This window comes from Micropterus dolomieu, linkage group LG19 (genome assembly GCF_021292245.1).
Source record: "Micropterus dolomieu isolate WLL.071019.BEF.003 ecotype Adirondacks linkage group LG19, ASM2129224v1, whole genome shotgun sequence".
Taxonomy (NCBI): Eukaryota; Metazoa; Chordata; class Actinopteri; order Centrarchiformes; family Centrarchidae; genus Micropterus; species Micropterus dolomieu.
In genome coordinates this window covers 34,709,532-34,734,590 of record NC_060168.1, presented here as the reverse complement: position 1 = coordinate 34,734,590, position 25,059 = coordinate 34,709,532, and the positions used below count along the sequence as shown (strand labels likewise).

At 41.4% G+C, this 25,059-nt stretch overlaps 1 protein-coding gene across 4 annotated transcripts in view; it reads left to right on the top strand.

Moving 5' to 3' along the window:
- Nucleotides 1-25,059, top strand: part of b4galt7 (xylosylprotein beta 1,4-galactosyltransferase, polypeptide 7 (galactosyltransferase I)) — an 85,105-nt gene that overhangs the window by 25,050 nt on the left and 34,996 nt on the right. The window contains exon 7 of one of the 4 annotated variants that reach the window (XM_046030524.1): nucleotides 11,355-11,567. The exons of 2 other annotated variants lie outside the window; for them this stretch is intronic. In XM_046030524.1, coding sequence (XP_045886480.1) covers nucleotides 11,355-11,357 — 3 coding nt within the window. In that variant the 3' untranslated portion in view covers nucleotides 11,358-11,567. Of the gene's footprint in view, nucleotides 1-9,709; nucleotides 9,729-11,354; nucleotides 11,568-25,059 lie in introns of those variants that run through there. One more of the 4 variants, XM_046030525.1, reaches the window with a different exon arrangement.

The following is a 25,059-nucleotide window of genomic DNA, read 5'->3' as shown; positions in this document are numbered from 1 at the left end:
CCCCCCCCCCCCAGAGTTCAATTTTCACATTTTCTTGGAGGTGACTGCAAAGGGAAAAAGAAACACCTCTTTGCTGCCACAAATAGACACCAGCAGCACTCCTGCACTGCAGCTCTCTGCTAATTTTTAATCTTCCACTTGGCAGTAATGTAGGATAATGGAAATAGCGTAGTAATAACTAAGAGTCGGTTCACACGTATTTACACAACGCTGAGGGCTCGGGAGCAGATGTGGTGCCAACACTTAATTTTCAGCCTTTGTTAATGAATGTGAGGGATCATGCTTCTATTATGCAGCAATTATAAATAAGAAAAGAAACTGGAAGGATGAGAGCATGTAGTCATATCCACTACATGGCAAATAAAACACTGAGGGACCAGAAAAATGTCTCATGTGCACATATTTATGACTGCATTAGTAAATGGCATCACATGCTCTTTGAATGATAAAAGTGGTGTTATTCTGCGTTTGTGCTGTCAACAAGTGCCGCGGAAAGAACACGTGCAGATGGTGGGGACTGTTTTCAGTGGAACACGTTTGCTGTTTTAGCCTCCAGAGTGAGGAAACTGTAAAACTGTGTCAGGCTCCGGTTTATCAATTAGCTGCCTTCACAGTAAACACAATCACTGTTGATAAAATCACACCAAACACAGATGCAGTGCTTTGGCTGTGTCTGTTTGTAGGTAGTGTTTGGAATTTATATATTATATAATATTATGATATCAGGGTAATGAATTTTTTTACTTTTGGTATTTAAAACATATTTTGATGCAAACACTTTTGCACAACTTCTACCTGTAACTTAAGTATTTATAAATGGTGGTGTTAGTACTTTTAAAAGAGTTTGGTCTTAGACCTGCTCTGTATGAAAAGTGCAGTGAGATAGCTCCAATTCCTAACAGAAGTTATCTATACATTAATTAAATAAATGTAAGTTAAAGGTACCATAGAATGAGTTGGAGTACGTGTAACTGACAGACCGTGAGCCTCACTCTCAGTTGTTTCCTCCTTCCTCCTATAGGTAAATGTCACACATGAAAAAGGGGCGAGATGTGATGTAACATCTGGGATCTTTAACGGCCCCAAAATGTACATAAACCAGCCCACGTTCCAGAGAAGCGCTCGTACGAGCTCATGGAGCTGGAGGTTGTTCAGAAAGTGCTGTACGATTCTGAAGGAAAGATAAATATTTTCAAATCTGTGATTTATGAAGCTTCCTGATGGACAGATAGCTTTACTTGCTGCTACTGCTACAGTAACCGCTAGCTGCTGCTAACACTAGCTGCTGCTAACACTAGCTGCTGTTATCAGGCTCTGAACCAGCGCTCCAGAGCTTCTGTACTAATGTTAGACGTGTAAACACCAACATACCTCCGGAGCACCGAGCTTCCAGTCCGGGCAGAATCAGCAATAGAACAGCTAGCTGCACGGCTAACAGAGTAGCTAGCAGCAGCTGTTGCAGCTAAAGTAAATCACTAAAAGTGCAGGCAGAGCAGCCGGGGGACAATATTTTTTTTAAAGAGACGAGAGCTAAAACTGAGTATTCAGACAGAGGGTGAAAAGAGGAGCTGAAGCAACGTACAGGATGAGAAAATTTGTTTTTAAACATTTTCTTGGAGAAACCCTAAATGCAAATATGAACCTAAAAAATTTGTATTCTACGGCACCATTAAATGAAAGTACTTCCTAAAGGACTAACCGAGTACTTCCTCTATTGCTGATGCAAACAAAGCAGCTTCCTTTAAAAGAAAGTCTTTTAAAATGGGTTTTGTAATTTTTTTTATGGGAAATGAAATTCAGTCATCACATTTATAAACCCCTGAGAGTATTTACTGAATGTAAACAGGACTCAAACAGGGGAACGCCTCTGACAACGCCGTCTTCAGCTATACGAGGGATCTGTTACAGAAACTGGTGTGATCAGGTACTATCACAGTTTGCATCTACAGCTTATGGGCGTGTGTGTGTGTGCATGTGCATTGTTGTGGTGTTGTGTGTGTGTGTGTGTGTGTGTGTGTGTGTGTGTGTGTTGTGTGGCTTGCTGTGTGTGTGTGTGTGTGTGTGTGTGTTGTGTCGGCATCAGTCCACTTACAGATGGTCGGACTCTCACTCGTCTGTCACACTCTGATTGGCTGCTTCACTGCCGCTGCTGGAAGCTGAACCAAACCCGACAGACATCACACTCATGCACACACACACACACACACACACACACACACTGACTATATGGCATATGTAGGAGTTTGACAGTATAGCGGTGCATATATATACACATATATAGATCACAGATGTACAGAAAGCTTTCAGAGCATTATAAGAATATTTTACTTGTTATTCTCACTTTAAGAGTTCCAGTTAAAAATGACTCTTCTCGTGGCTTCATCTAACTCTGCCTAAACTTTCTTTAAATCTCAGTGGACTTTCCATATTCTGCCACTTCATTCTTCTACTCCACTACATTTTCCTTTTTTCCTCCACTATGTGAAGTATCTTACTGCGAGGTTACTTTGGAGATGGATACTCAAATTCAAAATCTTCAACCACTGATCTGCAGCCTGTACAGGTACAGCATGTGATTCAGTGCCAGGCCACCAGAGGGCGCTGTGCTGTTTGTAATGAGCAGGAGGTGAGTCCACTGATTCACGTGTTCACCGCTCAGCACAAACCGATGATCATGGAATCTTCACAGTGGAAAGAGATTTAAATTCATTTGTCAAAAAACAGTCAAATAAAATTTACTGACAGAAAGAAAAGTCGGTCACACTGCATCGTTCTGGTCCTATAATTACCTGTTGATTTCCAGAGAATTTCTTTTATACGGTTGTTACAGCAACACGAGGACAGAAAGAAGTATAGAAGAATAGAAATACAAATTGAAACTATACAAGAGAAATTATACTCTCATCAGCAAGACAAGCTATAATCACACAGTACTTATATCCAGTATTGTACTTAAACTGATAACATGATACCATTACTATAACCAGATTAATATACAATATGATCAAGTAAAGATACCTAGTGTTTGTCTGTATTAATATGGAAATATAATATAGAATGGGATATAAAATAGAATATGGGAAATGTATTAATGGCACATTTACCAGTTCAACTCAAACATAATTAATATTAAATGACAAACTCTTTTCCAGATGCTGTTCTTTCTAGGAAATGATGAGGAAACTATGGGACCTGTAAAATAAAGTTTGCTGCATGTGGTCGGTAGTTTTTAGTTTTTAAATGTAAATAATCAAGAAAGAGGACTACAGTCTACAAATGAGCTTACTTCTCTTAGTGGATATAAACTCAGCAAAAAAAGAAAGCTCCTCTCACTTTCAACTGCTTTTATTTTCAGTAAACTCAACTCAAAAAGATTCAACAACTAAGACATAAAACTGAAGCCCTCAGTCCAGCCTCTCTCAGCCTATTTCGGACATTCTGAGCACTGATGGAGGGACTGTGCTCTCCTGGTGTAACTCGGGCAGTTGTTGTTGCCATCCTGTCCCTGTCCCGCCGTGGTGATGTTCTGATGTACCAATCCTGTGCAGGTGTGACTACACCTCTGCGATCAGCTGTTCTTCCTGTCTCCCTGTAACGCTGTCTTAGGCATCTCACAGTGCGGACATTGCAATTTATTCCCCTGGCCACATCTGCAGTCCTCATGCCTCCTTGCATCACTGCTGCCCTTTGGTTTTAAAACGGAGACCTTAGCTACGTTTGCTCCTCCCGTCCAGACTAAAACGGAGAAGTTTGAAAACGCTGCCGACCCCGTTTTTTTGATGCGGACAGGCAAAAACGGAGGACTTTAGAAACCATGACACGCGCACGCCCAGCGTACGTGAAATGTTAGCTGCGGAGATCAACTTTGATCCGCAGCTAAAACGCTGGCGTGGACGGAGATCGTATTCGTTTGTAAACTAAAGCAAGTTCATGCAGATGAGCAGGGACCCTGGGCATCTTTCTTTTGGTGTTTTTCAGAGTCAGTAGAGAGGTCTCTTTAGTGTTCTTAGAACTGTGACCTTAATTGACCCTTCGCTAATCCATGCCCCAAATACACAGCTGGCCAATCACAGCACAGTATAGGACTCTCTCTAACTGAGGTCCGACACTTTCACGGCTGCGCTCCATTGACTCTAATGCAACAGGAGCTTTCTTCTGCTGTACTTTTCTCAGATCTGGTCAAACGCTGTTCCTGCAGCATCTTCTAATAGTAACAGCAGCTACCCAGAGAGGCTGAAAGGAGAAGTACGATTTATTCTCTCGCCAAAACCTGAAATAAATCCAGAAACATGTCTGCTGTGGATCGTTCCTAATGTTAGTTATCTAACGCTGGCTAACTTCCTACTGAATGTAACGTAATAAAGCCCTGCTGTTCTGCTTTTTAATGACAGTAGAGGATCCTTAATATCGTTGTCTTCTGTCTCAATCGTCGGGGGATGCGGTGGTTCACTTGTACTCTGTGATCGGTGGGCTTTAGCTTCTATCTTTCATTTTTTTCACGTCTGTTTGAGTCAGTTTAAGTCTGACAGCCTGAATAAAACCTTCTATGTAATGCAACTCTGACAGCCTGAATAAACCTCAGATCGCTTTTTCCAACAAATTTGACAATATTTCTGCGGGGAATGCCGTAATAGACAGTGGCAGCACCGACAATTTGTCGGACTTAGCAACAGTAACTAAGGGGGGCGGGGCTTAGCAAAGAGTCAATTAGTTTTCAGTCATGTGACATGCACAGTGACCTGGAGGGCAAAACAACAGACCAACATAGCGGCTCACACCGCGACTCCCACGTAGAGACGCCGCAAAAGCAGTCAAATTTGTGTTGGGCATATCTGATCCATAACGTTACAGCATCCGCTGCCGCATTTCTACCGGTTAAAAGCCACCAGGTCCCTGCTACCACTCGACTGCGGTAATGTTTACGTTTACCTTCTAGGGAATCCCTCACCTAACACCGCTCAGGCTTCGATTAGTGCATCCGAAAGCACAACAACCATCCAGCAAACCAAAAGTAACAAACTCACAAGTAACAGTGGATCACTTGATCACTGGTTGGCAGGCAGCGGAAAATAACGTCTTTTTTTGCCCTTCAAGAGAGCGTTTTTCTTGGAATATGACGTCACGTGAAAACTATGAATTGGCCACCGTAGTGTCTTAATGACTGTTCCACAGTATGTTCGCATGTTCATTGATTGTTTTTGGTTCATTGAACAAGTATGAAAAACATTGTTCACAACCTTTACAATAAAGATCTGTAAAGTTATTTAGTTGTTGCTCAGGAGTGTGGCAGGGAGCTGAGTGTGTGAAGGAGGAGGTTTTGGTTATAATGGGAGCCAGCAGGTTGAGACAGGAGGAGAGAGTGTGGTCGTAGTAGTCCACAAGGTCAGAGGGATCATCGGACTGTGGGGGGGTGGGGTGGGGGGGTACAGAGATTGCACTGGTGAATGAAGCTGAGAGAGCCGAGGGATTTATGAGCTGGAGGTAACTACGGTAACGTCTGTTTCTGTCACTGTGGGAGAACCACATACAACATTATTTATCAAACTGGGTCGGACTGGATGGATTTAGCGCGAGGAGGAAACACATGTGACAACGTCCGGTTTTTAAAATAAGGCGACTGTACAGGATGGAAATAATTGGATTATATTCACAGAAAGTATAAAACATGTTAAATGTGTCCATTAAAAGTAAAAACACAAAACAACAGTAAATGTTTGGGAAATTATTTATTCTATTCTCTATTCTTTGATTTAGGGTTGCTGGAAAACTATTAAATAAATTTGTTGACTTTTGTTGCTGTTTCGTCACCATTTAAAGCTCTACAATGGGTTTATGATCAAATAGTTTACTAGAGCACAACATTGTTTACAAGAGTGCAAAGTTCTTCATGGATAGCCTCTTGATTTTGCACCAAATTAATGCCTTTAACTTTAAAATGTGCAACATTTTCTTATGGGGGGGGACATGCCCCCAGACCCCCCAAGAGGGTCTTAAAATCCTGTGGGAAACACTGGTACAATATTGAAGTATTTGTACGGTAATTTTCTGCTTCTTTATAGTCTCCAAAGGAAATACAGGACAGATAAAGTTAGAGATTTTAAAAACTAAGCATGTGATCGGTTTAAAAAATATGATGCTCTCTAAGAGATGTCACTCCCCAAAAGTATATAAAGCAATTAAAATGAGCTTCATCTCAACCAGCTCTAACATTAAGGTACTGTTTACAGTACAGTAGTTTATGCTGATAATACTTTAATATCTAAGTGAAGGACCTTTACTTGTAATCGAGTGTCTCTGTAGTGTAGCATCAGTACTTTTACTGAATTAAATGATGTGAATACTTCTCCCACCGCTGCAGGTGGATGGAAACATACTTTTTGTCACTAAATATTTAAAGGAGATGCACGGGTAAATGTTGCGGTACTATTTTTTGACCGGACCTTGATGTAAACTTGATCTCTGACTGTGTTTATTCAAGCTGAGGCTGCAGTCACAGATGATACAGAGATTCCTACCATGTTTGACTCACTAATGAGACAAATGATTATCAGCAATTACTCTATATGAGTGTCTATTTGTATACAGTCCTCCGTATGTTTACTTGCATTAATGCCCATTTACTCGTGTGTGTGTGTGTGTGTGTGAGAATCAGTGCAGTGTGTATATCATCTCTGACAGTGTGGTGTGTCATTAAACCTCCTCCCTCCTATAAAGCCTGTGTCTCTGGCCGCCGGCGGCCCAGCGCTGAGGTATGACATTTTTGGCATAGCTGCGCTGCAGGTGAAAACACGTCGCTGTGAAATGCAGTTTAACTAATGGTGCACCTCCTGCAGCAATTTGTCCTCCACAACAACACATAAATTACCGTTTAGGAGATGACTGTAGGCCTCCAGCGCTCCCAAACGCTGAGTGACAGTTTGGGCAAGTACAGCGGCGGGTCTCAAACTGAGGTCTGGAGACTCCCCGGGGGTCCTCGAGGGGATTGTAGGGCCTCCCCGTTTAAATTTCAATTTCCCCAACTGAAAAGAAGCTTTAGATTTCACTCTAGCAGCTGTCTGATCATGTCTGTTAGTTAACGCTGTAAATGTTTTCACTCTTTTCACTCTAATTTGCAAGAAAAAGTCTTCCTTTGTGAAAAATTGTTGTTTAATTATGTGGTTTGATTTTGATGATGGAACACAGTTAATATGACGCGTTCTCCATTTTGGACTCTTCAGATCTCTGTCCCCCTCAAAGATCAGCTCCGCGGTTTGCAATCTGTCACTGACAAGAATTAGCATGTTAAAGTTCACAAAATTTAAACTGTGTGTGTTAGAAACTGGTCACAATCACGTTACTAAATTGATTTCCATTACGATGCTAAAGGTACCCTCAGCGTCCGTATGAAACGCTACGTCACATCAAACTGTGGCCTCATGACCGATGTGCTAGCAGGTACGGTTAACCGGTCGTCATGCATAGTCAGTCAGTTTTTCTGAAAGTGTTGGTATTGGACACCCTGAGATAAAATCGGTCTGCCATTGTATCATAGTGGCCAACTACGGTACTGCAACGAAAAGTTACTTTATGTGATTGTCTCTTTGTACTTTGTTGATACTTGTGTTTGATGTATATATTAATCAATATCCTATTTTACTTGTTTAATTCTGTATTTTGCATGTAGTAAAATTCATGTTCATTTGTTAAGATTTTTTTTTAATTGATAATCATCCAAGGAAAGTTAAATTCAAGAGCACCTGGATCTGGCTGAAGATGAAGAAGTTTGTCCTCTTATCCGAGGGGCTTCTTCAGTTCTGGCTGACTGGCAGGGGGTCCCAGCTACATCCATCCTTTCCTCCCAGAAAAACGACCAAATAGGTTAAATGTTCAATATCTCAAGGGATTTTTCCAAACATGGAAAACTGCTATTGTGTCACCAATTTTTAAAGCAGGAGATCCCCAGATTATCAGTAACTACAGATCTATCAGTATTCTGCCTGTTGTATCCAAGGTGATGGAGAAGTGGGTTTCAGAGCTGATAGTCTTATTTGAACAACTGTGACTTTAGCCTGCATCCTATGCAATTTGGTTTTAGAGCTCACCATTCAACAGAGACCGCTACCCTTTTCCTTCTGGAAAACACTAAATCCATGATGGATACGGGTGTTACTGTGGGGGCAATTTTTCTGGACTTTAAAAAGGCTCATGGAATATTTATTAACAAATTAACTTCTTTTAATTTTTCCAATGATACCATTAAGTGGATTGATTCATATTTAAAGGGAAGAACACATCATGTAAAGGTTCAAAATCCTAAATCCACAGCTTATACAATTAATACTGGTGTTCTGCAAGGATCTATGCCTCTGTTGTTCAGTCTTTATGCTAATGATTTGCCCTTGGTTTGTCCTGATGTAGAAATCCAGTTATTTGATTGATGCTGTTATTTATGTACACAGCAGCACAAAGCAGCAAGCTGCTTCAAAACTGACCAGTGCAATGAACTATATTACAACATGGCTTGACAGATCATGTCTTACGTTAAATGTTTGTAAAACAGTTAGCATGTTCTTTTCAAAGCGACCATGTAGCACTCCAGTCCCAGACATAATAATATCAGGTCAAAATTTACAAGTTGTGACTGAATACAAGTATCTGGGTGTCTGGATTGATTCAAATCTCTCTTTTAGAACTCATGTAAAAAGTATGTTCAAACGAGTTAGATTTAATTTAAGTAACTTAAGATTTGTTAGACAATCGCTCAGCTTTGAAACTGCTTTGGCACAGGCTAACAAATCCACAATGAAGCCACTCGAAAGTCTCTATAAACATACTATCAAAGTTTTAGGTTCGAAAGCTAATAGTTTTCACACCTGTCAAATCTTAAATACCCATAGGCTTCTGAGTTGGGAAAACTTGATCAATTATAGTAACCTTTGTCTAGTTTATAAGATATTGCACAGCACTGCCCCACCTCCACTGAAGAGATTTGTTATGCAGAGAGCAGGCACTCATGTTACCAGAGGTATCACAAGAGGGGATTGTATCATTCCCACTCGAAGTGCTTTTAGTCAGTCAGCGTTCTCCGTAACAGCATCTAAACAATGGAATCTATTGCCAATGCTGATAAGAGAAGCAAATACTTAATGTTATTTTACTGGTCAGCTTAAGAAGCGGCTAATTGATAATCGGATATGTGCACATTAGACTTCTGACTGCCTACTGAGATTTGTTGCTTGTTTGCTTGTTTTGTCAGTCTTTTTCATTTCTCGTTATGTTTTGCCTATGTTGTTTGTTACTTATTGATATGAGTGATTTTATCTAATTTTAAATCTTTTTTTTAGGTTGCCCTCATAATAAAGCTGATGATACACGGAGCAACTTTTAGAGCAATCGTGCTGGGCAACATTGCTGTCAGTGGTAATGAGTAAAGATTACTACCGTAATCCCCTTCCCCCACCACTCCAACACTCGCCCCGCACCGCCGCTATACGTTCAAAACATAGTCAGACTTGCTTCCAGCAACATTGCTCAAAAAATTGCCCTGTGTATCATCAACTTAACCGGACAGGGACAACAGATGAAAATTAGCCCTTTGAACTAACTCTGGCTCATTTACAGTTATCTTACTGTTAATAAAGCACTGTCCCTGTCAAATAAACAAATAAATGAAATGAAATATGTTCAGCACTTTATTACGATCCATATTATCATTTGCTGCGACCTCTAGTGACTGTACGGCGGAAGCAAAGGAGGAAGTCTTGTATTATAAACAGCGAGAAAGTCCGCATAAGGAGGTGCATGGGGTGGACAGATTGGAGAACGGCGTTTCAGTCCCATGTGGAAAAAAGTAACTGGTGAATTCCAGTCACCTGTCGCTGGACTGGTAAGGGAAACGCTCATATGTGTCGTTTTGGGAGGCATGGTCAAACAATCTATTTTGTAATTTAGGTTGGAGGACAGGTTTTAACCTCTGTGGTGTCATTATCGAATCTGAACTACCGTCGTTGGCATTGTCACATGAGGCCAAAGAAGCCGCCTCCCCTGTTCGGTGATGGTCTCTCTGTTCTGGTGTAAATGGCCTCTTTCACTCATCTGTCAAACCATCTGTCCTCCCTGTCAAAAATATGTTCATGTACGTTGTCCTTCAAGATAAATGTTCATCTTCAAGTATCTTCAACCAAGTCTGGTTGCCCTTGATTTTAACCTTCCTTGGATAACTATCACCTGGATGACTGAGAAGCTTCACAGACATCTTGATTAACTCTAATATTAACTCATCTGCTGCTGTGACACCTCAGTTCCCTGCATGAGTTCAGTAAAGATTATCTTTTGCATCTTTTCTTTAAAAGGCCAAATAGTTCCCCGTAGACCACATGTAATAGACGCTTCCAACTGCACACAAGCTCAGATGTTACTGTTGTATTGCATATGGAAACACCTCAGACCTGTTGATATCTTGTATTGTAGCTCTTAAAGGTGGAGCTACGCGTTTAAGGTGGAACAGCTCCCAATATTTATATTATTTTAAACAAATACCAGTCTAGTCTTAAATCAGCAGTCATTTCGCTCCTCTGTTAACGATGATCTAACACTCCCAGGGGTTGATGATGGACGCTAATGACCACATCAGGAGGTCTGTAGGGGATATGATTGGGCGATGGAGGGTTTCAGGTTTCCAACAGGGAACTCCTGGTGGATGACAGATAAATCAAGAGATGGAAGCATAATAAAGATAAAAGAAATACAGGTGTTTACATCAATAATGATATTAATGTTGTCTTTTTTTTTTTTAAAATAGACCGGTGGTAGAAACTACATTTACTAAAGTACTGCACTAATGTACAATTTTGATGTACTTGAAGATTTTCATTTTCTACTTTTGCCCCACTACATTTCTCTGATAATGTTCGTTCATTTACAGAATCAGATTAATAAAACCGAATATAATCAACAAATAAATAAATCATGATGTATTATTATTACAAGACTTTTTCCTTTTATCCCTTGGTGAACGTATAGAGCTCCACCTTTACCCTCTGCAGTGTCGAAGTGATGATGATAACATACATTATTCTGCATAATGAGTTCTTTTGCTCTTTGTACTTTAAGTATATTTTGAAACTTTATATTTTCCACTTTCTTGAATGTAGGACTTTTACTTGTAATTATAACTTGTAAGTATTTCTGTGGTAATGCTATTTTTACTGAAGTAAAATATCTGAGTTTGTCTTTCACCAGTGCATTTATATTACTTGTTACTTATCTGAATGTGTATTGCGGTACTACCCTCACTGACAGCGAGTTACTTCAGAAAGCTTCAGAGGGTTCAGCCCTGTCATCACGTCACTTTTGTTTCCTTCACTTCTTTACAGTGAAGAATCACAGAATCACAGTTAGTGTCAGAGAAACAAACACAAGTCTGTCAGCGTTTCGTCAGACGTGAGGAAGTGACAGGATGAAATGACAACGAGGTTCAGTTCAAACAGACTTGCAGTCGACTTCAGGACATCTCTAATGCGTCGGAGATGAGAGGAGCTGACAGGCGACCAGTTAAAGACCAAGATGCCTTCATGTGTGAGTGTGGCCTACAGAGGGAATGTTGTCCAACCGCATTTTACTCTGTGTGTATCAATGTCAATAGTGATAAATACTTTTAAAAACTGAAAGGAATTGGAAAAAATATAATTGTTTTGTTTTCTTTCCCTCCATCTTCTTCCTCAATTTAATCTCTCTGTCCCTTTCCTTTTTAAAATTCTGTCCAATCAGTGAATTCAGTCGTGGGGGTTCAATAAACAACACAACCTCATACAAGGTACAAGGTTGTTTAATAGTCATTATACAGCACAAGGCTGCCTAACGAAAGAAAATTTGTAGTTCCTTCATGCTGCACACACACAACATAGGCTATAATTGTCGGCCTATATTAAAATATAGTAAGATATAAAATAAAATACATATGGTTATTTATATACATATATATGTATATGTATACACCCCGAACATTTGACAGTGCATTTTTGGAATTTGCATCTGGGGTGTATGTAAACAGCAGCAACCAGATGATAATATCAAAGTTTCATTTTCACAATAAACAGTCATCCTGACTGCGTTTGTGCACCAAGCATCATCGATGGAAAACCTCCTCTCATCTTGCCGCAGTCTAGTGCTGACAGCTTGGAACATGGACCACTTGCCGAGATGTTGATGGGGCAGGTCTCTGTAACGATGTGGGCACAAAAGTTGTTGAATTACATCGTCTGGTCAATATGAGTCCCATTTTGTCCAGACCGGATCTTTAGGAGCAGAAGTAAGTCCAGTCCAGCAACAGGCATACCAGACGTTAAGTACGTTATGTAAGTCACGTTACGTTTTACACGTGGTAAACCATGAAACAATTGCAGTTTGGTTAGGTTTAGCAACAAAACCACTTGGATGGTTTAGGAAAAGTAGTAGTAGTAGTTGTAGTTTGGGTTAAAATAAGTAGAGTACATTAAGTCATGTCTACAAAACGTTATTTATATTAAAACCTTTGATTTTCTTTCACACGGGACTCAAACTTCGGTCTCCTGAGTGAAAGTCCTGAGTTTACTGACTTTGACTGTGCAGAGACGGCGTGTCATTTTCAGTGTGGGGGGTAATCAGATTACTTTTGTCTGCAACGGGTTACTGTTGATAACTTCAGTAATCACATTACAGTTACTAATAACAAAATCATCACGAAAAATAAATCGTCCCTTTTCGTGTGTGTTTGCTTGAACACTTTTCCGACCTAACTTTTGACTCTAGCGCAGAAATTGAAGAGTTGCCAAAGACGTCTTTCGAGGGGTGGAGCTATTACTTCACATTGTTTCACGAGAGGACAGCGATACCCTCTAGCGCGCCTGTGGCGAGGCTCTTTAGCCTGGGCAGTCTGCTGACTGAGGAGGAACAGGTTGTCTGACAAACGATTTGAGAGACTCCTGCTCATCAGGTAAAACCGCTCTTTGATAAGCATGTCCAGTAAGAGGAAAACTACTTTCGGCTGGTGAGCTACAGTAAGTTTGTTGTGTGGGCTTGGTCCGTTAACTGCACAGTTCATTACTGTGAGTACATTTGATATGATATGTTTTTCCTTTGAAGTCTCACCATCATCTGAGATTGTGATGAGGGCTAGTGTCTTATTTTTTTATTGATATTATTTTCAACAAATTAATATTTGCACTTGATGGTTGGAAGGACAACTATTTTAAGTTATGTTGTATTTCAATGAAATTCATTATGATGTTACAAAGTAATCCAAAAGTAATATAACTAGTTACTTTCAGCAGTGAGTAATCTAGTAAAGTAAGGCATTAAGTAATGTGTAATCCATTACCACTTTGGAGGAACTACCCCAACACTGGTCAAGAATCTTTGACTAAACCTAATCAAAGCCAAAAGTTCTTTTGATGCATAACCCTAACCAAACTTGTTACCATGATGGAAAAAGTCACCTGACTTTCCCGTCCTTTCCTGCATGTTAGTGTTGTAGTACTTAAGACCGTTCTTGGTCTCAAGGCCACTTTTTGATGGCCTTGCATTTGTACTTGTGGCATTTGTACTCGGTCTTGTCTCTGTCTCGGACATTGAGGACTCGGGATTTTATTTCAAGATCATAACTTTGGGAATATCAATAAATTGCTTTTGCATTGTCTGATTTATTTGTTAACATCCTAACTTAGATTGGATGTAAAACGTATTGCTTCAAATGCAACCAATAACGCTAATTAAAAATGTTTTGTAACCATTAGTGACTTGGTCTCGACTTGGTCTCAGCCCCTAAAAGTCTTGGTCTTGTTCCGGTCTCAATAAACTCTGGTCTTGGTCTTGACTTGGTCTCGGTTTGGGCAGTCTTGACTATAACACTACTGAATGTCCAAAACTCATGAAACGCTCTATCAGTAACGGCAACACGGGAGTGTCTTCAATTCTTTCCTTCATTTCTTATTTCTTTGAATTCTTCTGTTCTTCATTCTTTCCTTATTTCTTGTCATTCCTGCCTAAAGGAAAAACCCATTTAGTCCTTCCTTCCTTTCTTTTCCTCTTTTATTCTAAACTCTCTTCTTTTGGTCCTTTCTTTTTAAAACTGCTCTTCCTTCCTTTGTTTCTGCAGTTTTTCCTTCTTGTCTTTCAGATTTTCTTTCTTTGTGTCTCTATTTCTTCCTCCTTTCTCAAATAATTATAAATCATGAAAAATTGGAGAAACCACTTATTTTATATTCTTTTCCACAATGAGGACCCAAACTTTGATTCTTGAGTCCTGTTTCTTGCCAACACGTCTTCCCTTTCATTCAATTGGTGACTGGAAGAACTTTATTTTTCCACTGTTCTCTTTCTGCTCCGCAAAGACAGACAGGTGTCATTTTCTCCTCAGGAGTGACTCAAATCAAAAATATGACTCGATTATAGAATAACACCTAATATATTCATGTGAAACACGTACAGCAGTCGGAGACCCTGAGGGGGACCCAGCAGGTGTTTACGGGGACAATGATGGACCATGTGTCTCGGCACGACCTCGGCCGTCACCCAGCTCTCCGTGCAAATGGCGTCCAAGCCTCAGCGCTAAAAATGAATATTTCAATATGTAGCTGGTGTCAGAGACAAGTCCACAGACGTCTGAATGTCCACGAGTGTTTGGTGAAGTGAAAGTCCCAAATGAGAAGCGGTGAAGTGATCTGAGAGGAGCACTTTCTTTTGTTCTCTCTTGTCCAGCAGACTGAATCCAAATCTTCTGATTCACTTTGTATAGAACTTGTTTTATAATTTGTTATAGTTAATTTTGTATGTTAGATGTCAGATTGTCAGTTTCAGACAGCAGATGAAGACTATTAAAACACTGTTTGGGTTGAAGGACGGTTAGGGGACTCAGATGAGACTTCCATCCTTATAGATCAGGAATTGGTTAAATCCTTGGTGATGAACCAGCTCCTGTCTGTAAATCAGACTCGACTGTGTTTGGTAGCATTTTATGTTTGTAAGAGAACACTTTTTTGATCCCTGAGGGAAAATATGTCTCTTTTTAATTTGTGCATTTGGGATTTTGCATTAAGACTGCATGTTTTGCAGAAGCTTGTGGTGATGACGGTTAGAGAGACAAACTGAAGAGGGAGAGAGCATGTGATCAAGAAAAAAAAGAAGTAACATAGAACTTTTCATCAGATTTGGTAACGGACTCTCTAGTTTCTCTCTCATTTTTATTTTAAGCAGATTTTAAATGGGTCAAACTTTTACTTTTACTCTCTCTTTGCAATCCCCTTTATTGTGAACACAGGAAAAGCACTTTCAAGACAAAAGAACTGGGAGTGTCGTAACATTACCCAACGGTACAGATGCACTCTGCTTTTTTCTTGCCCGACTCTCCGAACGTACCCGTTAGGTTTGGAGATACACGGTTAAACACGGACGAGAACAAAAAGCAAACGTGGCGGGCCGACGGGTGGGAGGGTAAACAAACAGCAGCGAGCAGGGAGGCGTTTAGCAGCTAATTGTCTTCACTGGGGAGCTGTTATGGCCTCAGTTGAAGTCTGTAAAGTCCCCAGGCCTGGGGGGGTGGAAAGATACCCTGCTACAGGAAGAGCCCTGGGGCACAGAGGAAGACACTTACCCCCAACACGCACACACCTTCACCTGGCAACACACACACTGGTGTATAAATGAGAAGAAATGCATGAGTGTCCCTCAGCAACACACACACCTGAAGACAAAGGGTATGTCTATCACCAACACACACACACACACACACACACACACACACACACACTCACCTGAACAGCCCCCCCCCGATGACCTGTCAACACCTCAGGTGTGGAAAAAACATCCTCTGAGCTCGTCCAGCAGGTAAGATCAGCAGATCAAAGAGAGAGGCTGACAGGGCAGAGCTCAGATCAGCTTCCAGACCAGAGCCAACGATGGCCGAGATCAACTTAGACCAAACGATTAGTGCTGATACTAAACCAAACAACGGAAGAGATCAGTGCTTAAGGGGGGGTCAGTGTGCTTCATACAAAGCGCTTAATGGATCCTGGACCAGTGTTTGAACCCCCCCCCCCCCCCTGCTCCTCCCCCTACAGACCACAAAAAACAGTGGACAAGACCAAATCTGAGAGATCACCAAGCAGAGCTGAGTCTAAAGCAAACAATAAACAAGATGATAAGCAAAGTGTTGAAATACTTATAAATGCTTATAATAGAAAATAGTGAATTATTTCACTTTTTAAAAAATGCATTTCAGCGTACAAACAAGTGACAAAGTTTGCGAGATCCTCCTCTCCACATTTTATTTTAGCGTTTGAGTACGTGTGACGTTGTGAATAAGTGAGTTTGTTAACATGAATCACAGAAACTAGACAAGATCAGTCCTGAAACTAAACTGAACGAAGGAAAACTGATGCTGCTGCTGCTGATGACAAAAACAAATGATGAAAACATGAAAATAAACAATCTATAGTATACTTTGCGTCATCTACATAAAAAACCACGTGAATGTGTCTTTCAGACTTGGAGAAGAGTACATGTTGCACGCACTTAAATGCATGATAAGAAGGTTTCGTGTCTGAATGTAATCAAATCCAACAGGACTGTAGTTTCCTCTAAAATCTTGTCAGTTTTAATCAAGATGGATTGAAACTATACTTCTCTTAAAGGAAACTTAATACCATGTCAACCTGCGGCTACAACTCCAACCCCCGAGGTAAAAAGACTTCATGTTATTGGAGATAAATAAACATTCACTATCACTGAAGAAGCTTTTAACTGCTGAACTAAAACAGCCAGAGCATATTATGGATAAATCCAGCTGTGCACCAGAGCAGAAAGCTGAACAAGATCGCTTTTAAAAATAAAGTGATTGATGAGAATTAGCAGGAAGGAGTAGTAATAGGTTAAATAAACTTAATTAAATTTAGTAAATCTGGGCAGTTTTTACTTCCCATCGTTGCTGTCTGCTGCTCCTCCTTAAAATAAATAAATCTCCTCGTTTCACAGCTCCCATAAATGAAAGGCGTTCCCGCCTGTCGTCTTCACTTCCTGCCTGCAGCTTTCTGACAGCTCCGCCCACCTCCAACACTAAACCTCGGGGGGGGGGGGGTTACGGCTACTTAGGTGGTAATATATGGTCCAGGATACCACAGGTGTCTTCCTAAAGTGGTCTGGATCAGATAAGAACCAACCCTCCTCCCCTTTCCCACCTCCCACACTTCAGCCCCCACCCATACACTCTGAAAAGTCAAAGAGCTTTGGAAACCTTCAGGTGATCTGATCTTTAATTTGGTTTGTTGTTGATGCGTCAAAACATCAGGGCTCAGATTGACATTAGTGCTGATAGAGGAACCTTGAGGTCAAAGGTCAACAAGGAGAAATGACATGTTTACTGCTGCTGGCTGTGTTAAACTGCATTGACAGAGGACCTAAGCATGTTCCCTGATGAATTCCTTTATTAATATATTATTTGTTTTCCCTTAACTTTATGGCCGTTTTTAAGTTGTTGTCCTTCAACGGGGCCCGAACCCAATCCAGAAACGTCTTTTTGTTGTATTTCTCCCACTGAAACATTACAACTATCTGCACATGGCTGCCTGTCATGTGCATCTATTTTTACCACACGCATTAAACACACAAAACAACCATAACTGTGTGCGTGTTGGCGCGTGGCAGATCCTCCCGGTTGAACCTCTATTCTTCAGAGTGAAGCGCAGACCACTTCAGGAAGGAAATGTGAAAATAATAATATATTTAAGCAGACAGGAGAAACTTGGTAATAAATTTACAGACAGTACACCTCGAGCTAGTACAGCACGGTGGTATGTTGCCTAACGTGAGCGGAGGGAAACTGGGTTGTAGGTCTTCATACCTGTCGAGGATAATAACAGGTATTGTAGCAGCAAGATGAGTCGGTGGTTGCAGCAGAAGGCATTTTCTTTTTCAGAGGGAGGGAGGGAAGTTTGACATTTGGAAGTGTAAACTGGTCGTGACAAGTTGCCATAAATTACTCTTTAAAACATCTATTAAAACTCATCTGACACAAATAGTCACTGATTTCATGATCCATCAACATACCTGAGTGACAGTGACGTGATGAATGTGGCGTTTCTGAAAGCAATGCAATGAGAAGTCAGAGAAACGCGAGTCAGTGATTCAGCCACATAAATAAACACAGTGAAGGATGCAGCGATTACAAAACTGCCCAACACTCGCACCGTAAACCCGCCATGATGGATAGATGGATTGTTTGGTGACGGTGAGTGCTGCATGGCCAGCTAATTAGTACTGTGCAAGTAGCAAGTGACAGTACAAGCTACACACTGAAGCTACTTTGCCTGCAAGTACTGAAAGCCTGCTGCCAGGGAGTAGAATAATAAACGTGTCAGAATTCAGAGTCGATCTAAAGATATGTTTCCAATAACATTTAAAGTACTCTCTGACTTTAGCTTTTTTAGATGCTGTGGTGGTGATGGAGCAGCGGATAAGACTCATGCCTTTGGTGTGAGAGACCCGGGTTCAATCACCCACTGTGACCCATCCACCAATGCGTCCCTAAACAAGACACTTAACCCCTTGTTGCTCCAGAGGTGTGCGACCTCTGACATATATAGCAATTGTAAGTTGCTTTGGATAAAAGCGTCAGCTAAATGAGTAAATGTATTGGTTTGGAAGTCACACTGGGAAGGGATTCAGCTGCTGTGTATAATATAAGTTAACATTTTTCCGCCCCCCTTCAAATTCACAAATCACATTCCCAACCAGATTAAACAGTTTTGACTTTAATGGCCCCCACTGCCTTTCCTCTATCAGGGGTCGGCAAATAATTCTGGCATCGGGCCAAAGTTTTTTCAAGTCATTACATGGCAGGCCAGAACATAGTCAAATTATTTCAAATCCTCAATCATATATGTGTACGTTTAGCGCAGTCAATAGGTGCGGGACTCCCGTTGGGAGGATCGATCCCAACATAGGGCAGATTTTTTCTCCCTTGTTAAACAAATGGATTATAAGGACAGTTTTGCACATGCTCACGATAAAGCATTTGCTGCAGTGCGTTTGATCTGTATTAATAAACCTAGGGACGCTTATTTTAATTTCCCTGAGGAAATTCAGGCTTTTTACATGTGTGCCAAGCCAGCCAGAGACTCTTTTGAATGTCGTTTAGAACTTTTAAAGTAAAAGCTCTCAATAAACTCGACATAAAGAACTGCTGCAAAATACGTTCTCCTGCTTTTACTTTGGAAGCACAATCACTTAAGAGGAAGTGATTATGTGAGTAACTGTAGCTGTCATGACTGGGATCTATTTCAGCACCAGCCGTTATCAATTTATTTATTTTTTATTTTTCTACTATTAAAGCAATCTGGCCAGTGCTGGCCCGCGGGCCACCTATTGCCGACCACTGCCTTGCATGTTAAGGTTCCAAGTTCGCCATCAGTTATTTTCTATGGGACATAAGGGCTCACTTTCTGGGATCACCTCTTTTCCATGTCCTCGGCCTCCAGGATTACAGATCCTCCACAACACCACAGCACCAAACTGACAGATTTTCCTGATTATATTTCAGGCAGTTATCTTGTTGTAAATAATTATTATTGTATGTATAGTGTAAATAGTGTGTTAATACTTCTACAAAACTGCATCCGTTCTTTTATATTCCTTGTGCTGCCATATCGACCGAAATTTCCCCCACGGGGGATTAATAAAGTTACATCTTATCTCATCCAAACAAAAACAAAGTTCTGCTTGGCATGTTGCTTATTTAAAGAATGTTTGCTAAAGAGCAAGTTACTCGCTACCTTGCAAGATGTGATGGAAGTGATGTTTGATCCACTGACACAGAGACGTTTGGACTCCCAGTTGGAGAAGTTTATCAAACTGCCTGGATGAGAATAGAATTGTTTTCAGCTTGTTTTCAGTTTTCACATTAGCCAGCACACCCAACACATTCTTATTCCCAATTGGTCACATATGGACGCTTGGGACCTGGGTTCAGCTAGACTTTCAAAATAAAGCTAGTATAGGTTTAGGCACCAAAACTACTTGGTTAGATTTAGAGAAAGATCGTGCTTTGGGTTAAAATAAGTACTTTACTGAAATAGCTTGCATCAGTGTTAATTTTTTGTTTCACATGGGAAACGAACACCGGCCTCCTGGGTGAAAGTCCAGTTTCTGACCCACCCACCACCTTACTCTGACCGTAGCCCCGTACCCTACGCAGTGTCGGTGGCGCCGTAGCCTAGCCTTTTGGACGTACAGTGATTTTTGTTGTTAAACAGCAGAACATCTCAAACACACACTGTTATCATTAGCATTATTACTGAACTATAGTGAAATGACCTCACACCATGTTTGGCTTGAACGCAACTTTGCTGCACTAACACACAGAAATATTAACTGAAGCTGGTACGTGATGTGCATGAGGCAGCAAGTTTTCTCTCTGTCAGTCACGTAAACATGTTGTCTCTGTCACTTCACGGTACGACTGTGCGTGCGTGTGTGTGTGTGTGTGTGTGTGTGTGTGTGTAACCCTTTAAGTAGAGGAAGCTACATGCCAAATGTCAATCATGTATCTGTGGTATGTAAACACTGACAGCACACACCTCGTTTGTTCTGGACTCGGCCCAGCAGGCTGTGTGTGAAACTGTATCACAGGGTGTGACTTTTCTTTACGGGCCTGTCCATCAATAGGACGAGGAATTTTAATTGCATGCTAAGCTAACCCACAATTTCCCCTACTGATGCTACTGATGGAGAATGCTGCGCTCCCCTGTGAGTTGTTGCTGCATGTTTATTTCCTTTCAACAACAAAAGTCTCTTTAATGTTAAATGAATCTGAATTAAGCTGAAATACAAATCACAAAATACCTGTAACGACGCATGACACTGATCACAAGTGCAGCTGCTTGTTTGTAAGTTGCAACAGTTAAATGAAGATCACCTGTGTGTAACTGCAGTGTGACATGGTTAGTCAACGTCTTGGGAAAAAAAACTACATGACCAGATCAGATAGATGAGACTTCACATGTTACAGCAGCACAAAGAGCAGGTACAAGAGGGCTCAAAGAGAAAACTGTTTAACTGACGTCAAGAAAACAAATGAATTGAAATTCAAAAGCTAGATATATTACATGCAGTTACTTAAAATACCTTGTATGACCATGTATGAATTGTGCAAATATGTGTATGTGCATGTCAGTCCATTCATGCACTTCTGAAAGTCTTATTGAGGTAACTTGTTAAGTAGAAACAGGTAGCTAGTATATGGAACGTCTAAAATAGATGTATGAATAGTAAATACAATGTAGGTACATTAGCAAATGTTAAAAAATATATAGTACATATTCATTTATCGGATGCTTTTATCCAAAGCAAAGCAAATACTATTGCTTTACACTGTATGTCAGAGGCCGGACACCACTGGAGCAACTCGGGGTCTTGAAGTATCTTGAATCATTGATGCGTCGCAGTGGGAATCGAACCCAGGTCTCTCACACCAAAAACATGTGTCTTATCCACATTGCCAACAACACAATACATTAAATATACACGTGAAGCAGCTACCAATACAGTTTGATACGATTCACCCCTTTTGAGACACAATACCATTTGACACGATTAGATCAAAGGATCGGTGCGTAATATTTCTGAGGATCTATTGACAGAAATGCAGTATGAGATCCATAACTATGTTTTCAGTGGTGTGTAAAGACCTTACATAATGAAACATTATGTTTTTATTACCTTAGAATGAGACATTTCTATCTACGTAACCGCGGACACCCCCTTCCATGGACGTCGCCACGTTGCATCGTCATGTTTCTACAGTAGCTGAACACGGACAAACGGCGCTACAGAGCGCGTTTCTTCACTACGTTCTTCTTGTTCTACTTCTGGTAGAATTCAGTGGGCCAGATATTATTGTTGGTGTGCAGTTTTGGCGAGGGTCCATAATCACAGAGAGAATGAATGACAGTGTTTGTATAAACTTTATCTAATGTGTGGTTTATAATGGACTGTGGTGCAGAAACAGTGACAGTGTTTCACACTCTTGGCTCACATATTCCATGTTGTCTGTCTGTGGCCAAGTCACAGTAACATATGGTTTTACTGAATAGTTAAGTTAATATAATTTTTTAATAAATCTACCTAAAGAAACGTCTTGGGTTACGTATGTAACCCTGGTTCCCCGAGAAGGGAACACTGCGTCGGTTACGACACTATGGGAACGCCTCTAGGCATAGCAGGTCTGAACGTGAATGAAATCACTCCAATCCTATTGGCTTGTTGCTAGAACGGTAAGGTGTGACGGAATAACCGGAGGAGTATAAAGCTCACCTGTACACACTCATCATTAGCTTAAACTATGAAGCAGGCGCTTCAGGCGGGGAGAGAGGTGCGGCGGGCCAACGCAGTGTCTCGTTTCCCTTCTCGAGGAACCAGGGTTACATACGTAACCCGAGACGTTCCCCTTCGAGGGAACTCGAACTGCGTCGGTTACGACACTATGGGAACGAGATACCCACTAAACCGTGCCGAAAACCCCGCCTGCCCCAGTGTGCAATAAAGTGGCACGACTAAGAGGAGAGCGCACGAGTGCCAGGTGCCGAAGGAAGGTCAAGACTGTAAAACCGAATGAATGTGTGCGGAGTGGCCCAGCCAGCCGCTACACAAACATCCTGCAAAGAGGCCCCAGAAAGGAGGCTCGAGAGGCCGCCATGCCTCTGGTAGAATGAGCCCTCACAGCCACAGGTGAAGGCAAACCGCACACCTGACAGGCCAGGGAAATAGTCTGAACAATCCAGTTGCTAATAGTATGTTTGGATGCAGGGAGCCCGGCCCTGGGGGACCCAAAACACACTAGCAGCTGGTCAGCCTTCCTCCAACGGGAGGACCTCAGAGTGTAAATACTCAGTGCTCTGACAGGGCAGAGCAGATGAAGTCTCCCGTCCTCCGCCGTCACATGAGGTGGAGGATGAAATGGCTGCAGCACTGTGGACCCTGCCGCACAAGAAGGCACTTTAGGGATGTATCCTGAACGAGGGTGCAGGATAGCCCTAATATTCCCCGGGGCAAACTCCAGGCTTTGCGGGGAAACGGAAAGCGCTTGGAGATCCCCCACCCTCCTCAGAGAGGTGATAGCAAGGAGAAAGGCCATCTTGAGGGTCAAGTGCTTAGCCTCAGCTGACTCCAGGGGTTTGAAGGGGGCCTCAGCCAACGCCCCAAGAACCACTGCCAGATCCCAAGTGGGAACCTTGGACCGAGTCGCAGGTCTCATCCTCCGGGCACCACGGAGGAAACGTACAACCAAGGGAAGTTTCCCCAAGGACCCCTCCCTCAGAGGGGTGTGGAAAGATGAAATAGCTGCCACGTACACCTTGAGGGTGGAAGGGGAAAGACCAGCAGAGAACCGGTCCTGGAGGAACTCAAGTACCTGAATCACCGGGCAGGTAACAGGGTCCACCGACCGCTCCCTACACCAAGTGGAGAAAACGCTCCACTTCAGGCCGTACATCCTCCGTGTGGACGGGGCCCTGGAGCTCAGGAGGGTCTCGACTGCTCCGGCTGTTAGACTCGCCTCTAGGTACTGTGCCCCCTCAGGGGCCAGACCCACAGTCGCCATATGGCGGGGCAAGGGTAAAGAACCCGGTCCTGCACCTGGGACAAATGCTCTTGTGTGCCACTTCCTCATACAATCCTGAATTTGTTTCTTACAATCTGGGTGTTGCCCTATTTTAAGCTCCATTGGGCTCCACATTCCACCTTCCTTTACCATTCTTGCCGCTATCAGCTAGCAATCTATAAATGAGAGGATCCTTGGTTTGAATCTCATGTACAAGGTCTGTTTTAATTTTATTTTAAGTCTTATACTATCCTTTAGTATTATAGTTATTCTTTCTCTATTCTTTATTATTTATTTATTTTCCAGTGACACCTACTTTACATTATCCATACATATGAACTAAATCCTCCTGCTAACTGTTTAACTCCTTTGGGTTTTTGGTACTTCAGCTGCAGATTCACTTAAAAATAGTTATTACTGGACGAAAATAATTGCAGAGTACTCCAACTGTTTCCACTGTACTCTTATATTTCCACAAATTAGCAACCTTTGTTAGATGCAGCAATTTCTGTTTTTGCCTTTGCATTTCACCTGTGCTCTATATCTACATTAGTATGCTAGTTCCAGCAAAAAAATGTTTTCTGTACTAAATGACCTTTACTGTTATAATACCTTAGTATGCTGCTTCAGTTTCACTACCTTTTCTGTATCCAGCAGTCATCACCATTCTTTTACTAATCTGCTTACTGTCAGGCTGTTATTGGTTCAGAAACTTTTATAACTTCTGTTATTATTAACTCATGAGCAACTTGCTATAACGTGCTGTTGTTACACTATAAAGGTGCAACAGATCACAAAACTCTCACATAACTCTTGAACTAGCAGGAGTTAGAGCTGAACTGCTGTCACACACACACACACACACACACACACACACACACACACACACACACAGCTCCTGCTCTGTGCTCCTCCCACGCTGCACTCTCTCTAAGAACGAGCAAACTCCTTTTTCTTTCCTCCTCCAGTCTTTATTATTCGGGCGTGGACTGCCACTTCAGAACTTCCTTTTGCACATAGCTCTTCACAATTTGATCAGAGACTACATCAAAGCCGTCTTTTACACTATACTACTTTTATCAATGTATATTTATATATTTATTACTTTATTATTCCTTCTTTCAACTACTCATCAGTACTTTTATAATTTTTTATATTTTCACTATATGGTAAGACTGCTTATCCACGCTGTAACTATGTGGTGGGTCTCCTCACCAGCTCTTTAACTCTATGCTGGACTGCTCAACAGCGTTTTTTACTATATTTTGACTAGTTATCAATTATACCATTCTATTCAAAAGCATTGTTAGTCTCTTAAATATTAAATTTTTCCTCACACAAAACAAGACAACATTGATACACCATGACATTTCAAACATCATCATTCACTCACACTCTGCCGGCATCAATCATCCATTTGCACCCATCTCTGACAGCCCAGTGGCTCTTAATCT